Source organism: Chanodichthys erythropterus, chromosome 9 (genome assembly GCF_024489055.1).
Source record: "Chanodichthys erythropterus isolate Z2021 chromosome 9, ASM2448905v1, whole genome shotgun sequence".
NCBI lineage: Eukaryota > Metazoa > Chordata > Actinopteri > Cypriniformes > Xenocyprididae > Chanodichthys > Chanodichthys erythropterus.
In genome coordinates, this window is record NC_090229.1 from 25725626 (window position 1) to 25739552 (window position 13927).

A 13927-nucleotide genomic window follows, 5' to 3' on the forward strand; every position below is an offset into this window, starting at 1 on the left:
ACACACATACGCACCCAAAGGAGGCCCACTGTCTGTAATAAAGGTCTTTCATGGCCAATTAAAGCAGCTCGACTTTCCACCTCAATAACATCTAAGCATCTATTAGCGGCAAGCCCCTCCTGCAGACACGCGCGGCCGCTCTGTCACGGCTCCCGCTGAGCTCAGCTCATTGACTGTATGATTAGGTCATATCGTTCTCATCTGTCTCTGAGAACAATGAAACAACAGCCAAGAGCATAAAGAGCCAAAGCTGGCCGTCCTAAGTCTGCATTACCTACTCTCCAACAAACTGTAAATCATGTGTCCTACTGCTGGGTGATTACAATGGTGTCTGAACGAGCCCCAGGGTTATAAAGGCCAAAATCTGACAATTAAACTGAAAAAAAAAAAAAAAAAGATATTCTCTGGGAGGGCAAAGTGTCAGTTATTATATAGACATTAAATGTAATTCATAACCCATAAAATTCCAGCTACACTCTTAAAAATAAAGATTCCTTATTGGGATTTATGGTCCCATGAAGAAGAACTCTGAACATCAATGGAACCGAAGGACTTTTTTTAGTGGAAAAGAGTTCTTCTGATTATTAAAATGCTTCACACTAAGAAAAAAAAAAAAGGTTCTTCTACGGCATTGCTGCAAAAAGCACCTTTGGGTGTATTTGAGTGTAGTTGATTATCCTATAGGCCAAAAGGTGATTGACTTATTTTTTTGATTTAACTTAAGGATTCTGTATTTTGTATGTGTTATCTTTAAATGTCTGTTTGCGGAGTTGTCACCCATTTCTATATACATTTGTTATACATCAGTAAATATATTAATCATTGCACAACCTGATAGGGAACCTTAGCTCGCCTCATTTGTTTATAAACTATTCCAAAGCCACAGGTCTGTCCAAAAAAAAAAGAAAAAAAAAAAAAGAGTAGGCTACTTTCTGGAAACAGCATTTTATAGCATCATATGCGCAAAAAGTAGGCAACAATACATGTATCCTTGGTGGATATAGCAATCCAGGGTGCACTGTGATAAGCTCAGTCAAAAATTAAAATAAATCCAAATAAATCCATTATAAATATATTTATTTTTAATATTTAAATAAAAACTACATTATGATAAACCCTAAATAAATTCTGTAATAAAATAATAGTACATAAACAAATGTTAAAATAATAATAATAATAATTAAAAAATAGAATACAATAACTTAATGAAAATAGTTTAAAATATACTATTGTGGTCAGTTAGAGATTTCCTTTTTGTCCAAAACAGTCATCTGGCACATAGCCACGTATGACATGACATCAGTTGTCTCCCGAATGAGACTCAGAACTGCACCCAACTGAAGATGTCATAAATCAAAATTGGCCCTACTTTGAACTGACCAATGAGGGCCTATGACATTATGCATATAAGCATATCTCATTATTACAATGCTGCCCACTCACTTTCATAGCAAGGTACCATATTAAACAACAACTCCTCTGGGAACTCCTAGACACTTAAATCCACATTCATAATTTAAAGAAACGTATTCAATGTGCTGTCTGTGCCCCTTGTCCCAAGGGGCCACAGCCGTAGACTGGCTGACCTTTGATTCCTTGCACACTTGCAAATGTGCCAGTCCCATTGTCCACGACTATGGCCTGTTTTTACATATTGATTACATTGATCCCTCCACTAAGCACTAACAAAGAGCTTCTGAAGAATCAATACCATGCCTTCTGCTGTCATCTTGCCAAATCAAACTTCACCCCCAAAACAACATCTTGTCGGGGTGCAATGAAATTAATACTCGGAAGGGACTTGGGGAGACAAATCCGTGCTAATGCTTTCAAAAACGCATTATTTTCCTCAAGTTTAGCACTGTTAAAACTCTGAAAACTCTAAATCTAACATTCCCTCCAAACAACACAACTCCTCCAACCTTGGTGTTTTGGACAAAGGGATGCATCCGCAGAGTTGGGATAGAGTTTCACAGCCAGATTGATTATCTGAAAGTCTGCCTTCTTTGTTCTGGTCCCCTTGGTGCTGACTTTGCGCTTCAGATGAATGTACACAGATGCAAAAACTTGAAGAGCAATAGCTGTGTAGTGGTTTTTATGACATTTTGAGTTTACTCTTAGATATTTTTATCATTTTCAAAAACAGTTATGTGACGACTTTAGAACAATTGTTTGGGAAAAATGCTTATGATAATTTCTTAAAAAGTCACAAAAATAAAATCCAGATGCAGACCTAGCAAAAGGACTTAAAAACAAATGTGCTGAATTGAAGTAATTTTTGTACAAGAAATCTATAACATGTACGAGTGAATATTCCTATAAGTGTCTTTGTCTTGTTTTCAAGTAAAAAATCCTTAAAAAATTTTTACTTATCATTTAACAATTTTTTAAACATAATTTCGAAAAATCTCATTACCGCAACAGTCTGAAAACAACAACACTGTTAGAAAAGCTAATATATTTTCACATTTTTAAAAATGGATTATTAATAGTCATGCACAGTTACTTGAAATTCTTAAATAATATTTATTTTTAGTTTAACATTTTTTTTTTATTATTTTGATTCATTTCTCTCATTACCGCAACACCTTCCACAATTTACAACCATTTTTCTTTAAATATTTTGATGAAACCTGACGTATTTTCAAAATAACATGACAAATCTGAAAGAACATAATTTGTACATTCTGCACATGCATTTAAAATCTATAAAGTACTATCTATAAAGTACTATATATATATATATATATATATATATATATATATATATATATATATATATATATATATATATATATATATATATATATATATATATATATTTGAATCAGACAACAATGTTTAGAGTACATGTAAACAGATCTGCAACTTGTTTTTTTTTTTGTTTTGAAACAACCACTAATCTACATTGAAAATAAAACTGTTTTGAACTTGAATGCGTGATTGTGCAAATATTATCTGTTTTTTCTACTTTAAAATTTGTTTTTAACAAAATCTTAGACAAGAATTCGTATTATCATTACCGAAATAACTAACCTCATTTCCGAAACTATGTATCATTACCACAACAGATGTTCATTAAATGTTAATTTAATTAATAGGAACATAGTACTTTGATTTTAAATGCATGTGCAGAATGTACAAATTATGTTCTTTCAGATTTGTCATGTTATTTTGAAAATACGTCAGGTTTCATCAAAATATTAAAAGAAAATGGTTGTAAATTGTGGAAGGTGTTGCGGTAATGAGAGAAATGAATCAAAATAATAAAAAATAAAAAAATGTTAAACTAAAAATAAATATTATTTAAGAATTTCAAGTAACTGTGCATGACTATTAATAATCCATTTTTAAAAATGTGAAAATATAATAGCTTTTCTAACAGTGTTGTTGTTTTCAGACTGTTGCGGTAATGAGATTTTTCGAAATTATGTTAAAAAAAGTATATATGTGTATGTGTGTGTGTGTGTGTGTGTGTGTGTGTGTGTGTGTGTGTGTGTGTGTGTGTGTGTGTGTGTGTGTGTGTGTGTGTGTGTGTGTGTGATTTGTTATCAACATTTTTTCTTTTGTCAGATATACTTAGATAATTAATGTGGTTCAGAAAACATAATATTTTGAGTTTCTGTTGATTAAACCAAGCATTTTATTGTATTAACTCAAATTTTTAATTTCAATGAACTCAAAAGTAAGGCATCCAGGTAACTTACTTTAAGCTAACCCAGCAATTCTTTTACTCAAAACAAATACAAAATAAAATTTTGTTTTAATTTATAAAAATTTGCTGAAGTAAATAATAAAAGTATCTTGTTTTAAAGCAATTTATACTATTTTTTTTTTTCTGGAAAACATAAAAATACTAATTATGACTGCTTGCCAGTCAAAGGGCCACTTGTGTTTTACTACTCCAATATGAAAGTATCAAGAGGGTCATTTAAACATATGTTCAACTGCTTTTGGAAGTTATTAAAAGAATTGCTTTGGTAACAGAAGTTAATTTTGTACACATAAACATCCGCATACCTTCTGCACATTATGGCAAACACACTTCTTTTTGAGAGGTAGTTAGAGAGTCATTTATTTTATGGTGTAAATGTAGCACTCAAGCCTAAATAAATGTTCGGGCTCACTGAACCTTAAACAAAACAGGCACACTTCAGTGGACAAAGACACAGACGAAGGGAGGGAACATCAAGCTCCTCTTTCTTTTCCTGGAGGGGTGTTTGCTCAGAGTGGGTGCAGGGCAGTTTAGAGAGGAGGGGAGGGCGGCAAAGAGAGCCAACTGGGAGAAGTGTGTGTTTGTACAAAAAAAAAAAAAAAACTGAAAGATAACCAATACTAAAGGAGTGAGTCATAAAAACTACTCAAACTTGTGTAATTGTTTGTGTATTGTGATTATGTTAGTGTTAGTGTATGTGTATGACAGAGAAAGAGCGGGAGTGAAAGTGAGTGTGACAGAGGGGGGCTTGGAGCTCATTGTGAGCAGCAGTGAGTTAATCTCTTTAGTGGCACACGTCTTATGTAAAGAGGTGTAATGGTCTCTGCCCCCTCCTTGCCCCAGGGGACCCCAGGGGACACTGGGGTCCCGTCTCCCAGCAACATTTACATGTCGGTTATTCCAAAAAAAGATACGGGGGGGAAAAAAAAATCCCAGTGATGATAAGATCCGCCCCCTTTGCATGGTAGACTCTTGTCTACAGCCAGTCTATATAGTATTCAGTGGTTCACTCAAGGACAAACACATTCTGACTCGCCACGGAGAGCATGCGAAGGAGATTTGATTCCGATTTGACAAACGTGGTGTCTGTGGATTTATTTGTTCGAAGAGTAAGTGCCATTCTATCATCTATTCCGGTAAGCCTTTGAACTTGAACATAATCGCAGAGTAAAAAGAGGTGATTTGGGGTTAGAGAAGCCAGACGGACATTGAGATGGTCCAACTGAGATTGTTTACCTGCAGCACATGGTGGGAAGTGATGTGTGTGCATGTGTCAAAGCACAATGCAATGTCCCACTTGACTTCTGCCGATTGTCTGTACCTTTTAAATAAAAAAAAAATAAAAAAAAATGCATTAATAAAATAACATGCAGTGTGTATAGATTGCTAAATATATTGTTCTTCATAAATGAAAAGTGCAAACTCATCACAAAAAAAAAAAAAAAAATACTCCCCTCTGTGTGTTAGCAAAAACAGTTTGCCTGTTCCAGTGATTTATGGGAGTTGTTTTAAATGGATTTCATTGCATTTTTAACTTATGCCAAGTATGTATTATGTGTTGTGACAGAATGTGTGAACTGATGATAATGTCAAGCACTGTGATTAATTTGCAGTGCTGTATAAAAGAAGACTATTAGCATTACATCATTGGTTGGCATGACTCAAGGACAAAATATGTGTAACTCTCTTAAACAAAGACTCTGATGAGGTCGCTTTTCATTGGAGGGGACTGCCAAAGGGTTGCCTGAAGTCATTAAGACCTTCTGCTGAAACAGATGTTTAATGCAAAAGTAGTATCAAATAACCTTATTTAAGTCACTGCATATGCTGAATAAAGCCACATGAATGATAATTGAGTTGTTTGGAACATCATGTTTCTGGCAATGATAACGGAGTACAAACAGTTGAATCAGTGTTTAAGATGTCATTAATACATACCCCTATACTGTTTTATATTTGATTTTGAAATGGCACGCAACAAGGAAACTTACGGAATATAGAGAGACAACAAACACAAATATGTGGTTGCATATATGTTTTTCTTGTCTAAAAGCAGCTGGCAGCACACAATAAAATAACATAAAAAGATACAATGTCTTTGTAATTGTATGAATTCATAATGTGATATTAATAATTAAGAAACAGCTGGCATATTTGCTCTGTTCCGTCTAGCTAATAAGCCTTTAACATATCAGCCATCACAATTAGGCTAGTTATACAAAGCCACATGTGACGATCATGGCAGGTCTTTTGTTCATAAAGCCCCTTGCTATCTGCTCTGAAAGACAGATGGAAGGCATGATGTGTTGATTATGGATGTGCAATATGCTTTAGGCACATATGAATCATAAAAGAAGGTTGATTAGCTGGTGACAGACCTCTGGTACTCTTGAACAGTTGTCAGGTGACTGATATGTCCAGTCACCCAAGTGGGCTCCCATTATTGGAATATTATTTCCAACATATGAAGCCTTTTATAAGTAAGGTAGCTCATAAGCAAGTGAGAATGCAAAAACATTAAGCTAGTGATGCAACGATCATGATTTTTCATGGCTAATTCGATTCTGATTTTTCTACAAGCAAATTGGCCGATTATGATTATTATTATTATTATTTTTTGTATAATCTTAAGATTTAAAGCAAAAACAGAATGGCCTGACTTTAGATTTGTGAAATTATGCTACATAAGAAACCTGCATAAAACAAAAGCAGACGGACTGAATCAAAATGCAAATTCACTCTCTGACAGTAGGTGGCGCTTATGGAACATCAATGCTTTCTTTGGGTACACTACTTTATACAGAGGTGATAGGAAAAGAAAATGGCATCAAAACCTTTCTGATCACAGTTCCCTTCAAAGATACGTTCATATAAACCAAAACACCAATTCAATATCTATATTTTTCTTACTATATTTCGAGCATTATGAAGAGTGAGCTTGCTGTGTCTGGTACAGCTCTGCTGGAGCGTCTTTGTTCTCTGCTTTGAGTCCGTCTTGGACGTGTTCAGTCTCTGGCCTGTGTTAGCATCCAGTTTACAGACTTAGTAATATTTCCACACAAATGACATTTAAATGAATGCAATGTAGTTTGTGTCTGCGATAGAGATCGGTCAAAATAAATCTAAATACCGGCCGGCTGACCTGTGCATCTCCACTTAAAGTCGTACATTAAAGTCTGTCTAACTATACATGACATTTGAAGGATTATATGCACATTGCACAAGCACACAACACCAAGGCCAAATGTAGTCCAATTAATGTGTACATTGTGGATGAAGCCAAGCTACAGTCGCATGATCTAGGTCTGTTAAAAAGTCGAACTGAAGTCAAACTCAATGTGCATGTAAACATACACATTTTTGTAGCCTGGCAAGAAAAAAAAGAAAAGGAGAATAAAAAGTAATTGGCAGGTCTTTTGACCTACTGACCAAGTAAAATGAAAAGATGTTTGACCTAGTCACACAAATTTCAAGCTTGCAGCATTTTCAAGCTTTGTTTGTCAAAGAGGAGGGTGTTCTGGGTACTTGTTCATGCTATGCACTCAGTATGGTCTAAATTTTGTAAATCAGGATATTCAGGGTAACTGCCATTAGTTCTACCCCTATTGTATTCTATGCAGGCAAATAGCCAACAAGACATGCTGTAGTTCCTGTTTTTATAGGACCTGTTTGCACACCTAGTGAACGTTAAGTAAAGTAAACATTAAGGCAAATTCTGCATAGACCCTGGTGCTATATTGCTCTAATGACAACAAAAGACATCTCACTAAAAATTCTTAAAATCCATGTTTTACCAGGTTTCCCAAATGGGAATAAGAAGGATCTCCACACAAGGCAATGAGCCCATCAGACCTTCCTCCATCATTAAAATTCTGTAATTACACACCTGCCACCACCAAGACCACCACCTGCTTTCTCCAGATGTCCCAGCAAACATGGGTAGTGTCAGCAGTTTGATATCAGGCCATAGCCTCCACAGCAAACACTGCAAAGCCTCTGAAAACAAACTCAAAAAGGGGCTACAGTCTAAGAAAACAGGCCGTAGCTTGGATGGCCTTCTGAAGTATGGCTTCTCTCAGGACCATTGCAGCACCAACAACAACTCAAAAGTCAGCTATCATTCAGGCAAAAACGAAGACTTCTTTTACATCAAGGTCAGCAACAAGCCCCGAGCTGCTCAACATAACATTAATACAGCTGAAGACAGTCAAGGAAGAACAGCTGAAATGGACAATGTGGTGGACAGGAGAGGAGGGCCACCAGAATTAGTTCCGATGTCTGGAAAACTAGAAAAGGTAACAGAACTGAGTTAGCCAGAGAGTAAACTAAGCAAGGCTTGGGCTACAAAGTTCATTTCATATTGCCAAAATAACATAACATCCTCAAGAGTCTAATTTCTTCAGGGCCTATATTGTTGTGTATTATAGTTGTATTTCAATTCTATAAAAACAATACACAGTACAATTCCGTTTATAAAGCAGTAAAAAGCAAAATGTCTGCTTAGTAAGCATGTTCAGTTCACATTAAAGCAGCCAAACCCAAAAAATGGCCCATCCCCCAGCCATTGTTATCACACAAAATCAAACAACAGTCAAATATAGTTGATGTTAAGTAATCCCCACCAGCCCCTGACACTTTCACTAAGAGCTTAGCAGTGTCTGCTCCATTTAATTAAACCCCCAGATTGACGAGGTAAGAATGCCTTGATCTCTCCAGAGATTCGGTCCAATGGCAGTGTGGCACTTGCAAGCAGGCAAGCTTCTCTTTCTCTGAATAGCCTCATTTATGAAGGATCTAGCTAGGAAAATGAACCCAGTTTTACTAGGTCAGGAAGTTAATGCTAAACCAGCAGGGCAAACATACTACCAAGGGGAAAAGAAAATGACTGCGGAAAATAGAAGAATAAAAAAAGGAGGAAACGATTCTTAAGATTGCCTTGTTGATCAATCTTTTATGCAAAATGTTTTGTTGTAATGTCTGGCAGTTATGAGAGTAATTACCTTGAGAGCATCTGATCAATAGGTTTTAAGATGGATAGTGTCCTGCCTTAAACATGAGCTTCAATGATCAGTTGGTTATAATGCACTTTAAATCTCAAAAAACACTCATCTGTCTTTTTTTGTCCTCTCTCATTTAGAGTGTTGAGAACGCCTTGATTCGACCGACTGCCTTTAAACCTGTTCTTCCTCGAAGCAGCAGTTCCTTGGTGGAGACTCATAACAACTTGAGCACTATCCTGGGCAAGAGGATTAGTCCTATAGACAGGCTCAAAGATCTTCAGGACCCCAAGCTGGAGACAAATTCTGGTACCTTCTCTGACTCTGGAAGGAACTCTATGTCCAGCCTGCCCACCCACAGCACCAGTGGCAGCAGCCAGATGGACAACGTAAGCACTTCAAATAACCACATGGTGCGCCATGGAGGCCAAAACATGGAAACATCTCAGAACCCACAGGGGGGTGTAGCAGGAACGAATGGAAACTCTGGATCCAGTTGGATATGTAGTGGGACTAATGGAAACAGTTGGGCCGATGGATTTTGTGAAACAAACAGAAGTAGCGAGTCCACAAATGGCAACACAAGATCCATTGGTGTCCTCAGTGAAAGTGTGGCAGCTGCTATAAGTATGAACAGAGAAATAACTGCTGCAGCACTGACAGTCTCGTCCACTGAACCAAAGGCTGATTTCGCTGGAAACCAAGAGCAGTTTCTGGAACACAGATTGACAGTTTTAGAGCAAAGTCCAACAAAACCATCAGCTTCTGGAGGCTGTGTCCGATCACCAATTTCAATGAATGAATCATTAATACAGCAGCTGGAGCACAAACTTCTGGAACGTGAAACTGAGCTGGCAGAGTTACAGACGAGCCTTGAGGAGAAAGAGTCAGACACATGTCAGCTATTTGAGGAGAAGCAACGCTACTGTGCTGAGGAGATGGAGGGGTTGAAACAACGCTGTTCTACAAAACTTCGTCAAGTAAGTTGTTTACAATATTTCATAGATTTGAAGGGAATGCGAATGTATAAAGTCTGGTGTTAATCCCAAACCAATAAGACCCCTTTTCCACCAAGGCAGTCTGAATTCTGGTTCAGAGCCTGAGCCTAGTTTTAAATCAGTTCTTTGTCTTTCGACACCAAAAGCACCAGCTCTGAACCAGGACATGTGGTTCATAATTGAATGAATGAATGAATGAATGAATGAGGCATTTATATAGCGCTTTCCTATGTACAACTGTAAACCCAAAGCGCTTTACAATCATATCAGGGGTCTCTGCTCATCCACCACCAGTGTGCAGCATCCACTTGGATGATGCGACGGCAGCCACAGTACAACAGCGCCAGTGCGCTCACCACACACCAGCTGTAGGTGGAGAGGAAAGAGAGTGAAAGAGCCAATTCAATGGATGGGGATTATTAGGAGGCCGTGATTGGTAAAGGCCTATGGAGGGAATTTGGCCAGGAAACCGGGGTTACACCCCTACTCTTTTACGAGAAGTGCCATGGGTTTTTTAATGACCACAGAGAGTCAGGACCTCGGTTTAACATCTCATCCGAAGGACGGTGCTTGTTACAGTACAGTGTCCCCGTCACTATACTGGGGTGTTAGGACCCACACAGACCGCAGGGTGAGCACCCCCTACCTGCTTAGCTTCAGTGGGCAATTAGTCTTGGGCTACAATTTGCACCAAAACATTGTTGGTATCTCGAACAAGCTTTGTGTGTTTGTGTTTGGCGCTGCCATGCTAGCATTGCTGAGAAAAATGAGACATATACAGTGACGTAAGACCTAGCTCTGTGATGGCTCTCTAGCCTGTGGAAAGACAAACCAGTTCTTAGACGGTTCACCAGCTGAACCAACTAGCTCTGAACTAGCACCTGGTTCATGCTGGTGGAAAAGGGGTATAAGAGTACCTTACCTTACCTTGATAGATAACCAAGCACACTATTTACCTTTATCCAGACAGATCCTAATGACTTTTTGGTTTGTATAACCTGCAGGTGTCCCAGAGGGCTTTGAGAGCCCAACAGTTATTGCAACTTCAGGTGATACAACTTCAACAGGACAAGGAACGTCTGCAGGAGGAAGTGGACCAGCTTAATCGTGACAGGGACACTGCAGAAAGCCGACTTCGAATCTATGAAAGCCAGAGAAACCTTGTACCTACACTAGAAGAGACTCAGTGGGAGGTCAGTCTATAAGATCTTATTGTGGTTTAACGACAAATGTGGATACAATGAATGCGCTCTATGTTTGATAAATATGTCAATATTGAGCACTATCCCAAATACTAGGATAATCAAAGAGCTAAATTGTAAATTATAAAAACTACTTTTTTTTCACCCCATGTTATATTCGTAGGTGTGCCAGAAGTCAGGTGAGATTTCTCTGCTAAAGCAGCAACTTAGGGACTCCCAAGCCGATGCTGGAAACAAACTCAGTGAGATTGTCAGTCTCAAAGCTTCTCTGAAAGAGTCCAGATGCAAGATGGAAGAACTGGAACAGAAGATCAAGGAGTATGAGGAAGCTCTTCACCAGCGGTGTGCTGAAGTCGAGGTATTGTGTTCTTTGATATTAGATTAACTTGCAGTTGCTACTGCATCCTGTACTCTTACATATGACTTACTTCGATATCTGCTTTTAAAAAGGTATCAAAGAATGAGTTTCAAAGAAAGAAGAATGAGGCTGACCTTCTCAGGGAGAAGGTGAACATGCTGGAAACGGACATCAAGGGCATGAAGCAGGACCTAGCAATGGCCAAAGAGGAGCAACAGCAGCTAATGACGATGAGAGCCAAGGTTGAGGAGCAACAGCTGCAACTGAAGATAAGCCAAGCTCGCATGGAGGCCTTTGGGGCTAGTCAAGCCAAATCAAAAGCCCAGGAGGGAACAGGTGCCAGTAAAACACTGCATCATAATGGAGGGACCGCTGACTTGGATACCCTACAGAAGGAGGTAGAAAGGCTGAGAGGGGAACTGAAGGAAGAGAAGCAAAAGAAACATAAGATGATGAATAGCTTCCAGCAAGAGAGACAAACATGGAATAAAGAGAAAGACAAAGTAATCAGATACCAAAAGCAGTTGCAGTACAATTATCTGCAGATGTACAGAAAGAACAAGGATCTGGAGAAGATTCTGAGAGAGCTAACGGCTGAGATGGACAGTCGGACAGAGATGGACATGGACAGCCATAGCTCTGACCTGAACTTTGATAAAGTTGTAGCCACAGAGATATGAGGTCATAGAGGATGAATGTTTTCACAATTAACCGAATGGTCTTAAAAGGATGAATGTTCTGGGGTATGCAGAATTCACAATGCAAAATTTAAAGAGAGAAACATAAGATGTCAGGAGATACTCGAAACTCAAGAGTATAACATAACTTGTACAGACCACCAAAAGCTTTTTCTCTTTTTAGATCTATCACTTAATTGAAAATCTTAGGATGTCAACCATGTGTATATTAAAGATGCAGTAAGCGATTTTGTTTATTAGAATGGCACTCAGAAAATATCCCTCTGACTTGACAGATCTCACTGAATTCATGTTTCCTATACTATCACATCTCTCTCTGTGGCAGCCATAAATTCTGTAAAATCCAAATAACTGACCACAGATTCTTTGTTTAGCCATTTCTGCATTCATAGGACAGCCCAAAAATGGGAAGCAGGTGTTTAGGAGTGTGGTAGTTGAAGTGATTAATTCAAGTTAAGCACCATATTCAGTTTCATAAGCAATTAACAGTTGTTAGTTTGTCATATAAGAACTATTATTTTGCTATTGTTTAGCTTTTAACAACTACTGTTCTCCTTTCTGATCTCTGATTAAAATGGTCTCTATGGAACAACATTGGGGTGGGGTTATGGAAAGAGGGGGCATGTCTAATTTAGTCATTAAAGGGTTAGTTCACCCAAAAATGAAAATAATGTCATTTATTACTCACCCTCATGTCGTTCTACACCCATAAGACCTTTGTTCATCTTCGGGACACAAATTAAGATCTTTTTGATGAAATCCGATAGCTCAGCGAGGCCTGAATAGACAGCAATGGTACTTCCTCTCTCAAGATCCATAAAGGTACTAAAAACATATTTAAAACAGTTCATGTGAATTCAGTGGTTCTACCTTAATATAATAAAGCTACGAGAAAAAAAAGACAATATCTAGTGATGGCCGATTTCAAAACACTGCTTCAGAGCGTCATGAATCTTTTGAGTCAAATCAGTGATTCAGAACGTGTATCAAACCGCCCAACTGCTGAAATCACATGACTGTGGCGCTCCGATCCACTGATTTGCTTTGTAAAGCTCAGAAGTTTCAAGAAACAGTGTTATGAAATCAGCCATCACTAGATATTGTTAAAAAGTCATTATTTAGTTTTTTTGGCACAAAAAAAAAATATATAGGCCTTGCTGTATATGACTCAGGCCTCGCTGAGCCGTCAGATTTGATCAAAAATACCTTAATTTGTGTTCTGAAGATGAACGAAGGTCTTAGGGGTGTAGAACGACATGAGGGTAAGTAATGACATCATTTTCATTTTAACATTAGGCTAACATTGCTTACAGCACCTTTAACCTGTGCACATTCGACCAAATGCTTTACCTCCTACTTAACCAATCAATCCAGTGCTTCTTGCCTAACCTTAAGGAATTGTATAGTCTCACAACAAGGAGACAATGTGGTGTGAATGTTTTAATTGCTGTAATTGCTAGTTTTGCACTTTCTGTTTTATATGACAAGACTCCTTATCACCAATGTCTTGCCAGACAGGCTTAAAGACACAATCTGTATCATAACGTAAGATGATGTCATGTTGACTGCAAATACACTGTAAACAAATGTCCAGGTAAATATTCCATTGTTATTGTACAGTTTTTCATATATAGCACATATAACACTTGTGCTACCAGTACTATACTCGCAACTTTAAAACCTAGACATTGTACATCTCAGTTTTAAAATTATAATCAACAGGGGTTAATTAAAACAAAACAACAGGAATAGATCATTTTGAAATGAAAATGAAAAAACCTAACACAATGCATCTAAAGGATGACATTTTTTTTTTACTACAGCAGAAAAACAGGTGATGAAACAAGATGGTGATAACAGAGTAGTGTGTCCTCCTTTGCAGCACTTACACTGAAAAAAGAAAAAAAAACAGATGTAATACAATACTATATTTAACGGTTCACCGGACAACATTTCCTA

The 13927-nt window shown here is 37.7% G+C and overlaps 1 protein-coding gene across 1 annotated transcript in view; it reads left to right on the forward strand.

The window, feature by feature from the left end:
• lzts1 (leucine zipper, putative tumor suppressor 1) overlaps window positions 1-13554 on the forward strand; it is a 30478-nt gene extending 16924 nt beyond the window's left edge. The window contains exons 2-6 of the mRNA XM_067395139.1: window positions 7513-8010; window positions 8853-9692; window positions 10715-10903; window positions 11076-11270; window positions 11363-13554. Coding sequence (XP_067251240.1) covers window positions 7651-8010; window positions 8853-9692; window positions 10715-10903; window positions 11076-11270; window positions 11363-11950 — 2172 coding nt within the window. The 5' untranslated portion in view covers window positions 7513-7650 and the 3' untranslated portion in view covers window positions 11951-13554. The remainder of the gene's footprint in view (window positions 1-7512; window positions 8011-8852; window positions 9693-10714; window positions 10904-11075; window positions 11271-11362) is intronic.
• The last annotated feature ends 373 nt before the right edge of the window (window positions 13555-13927 follow it).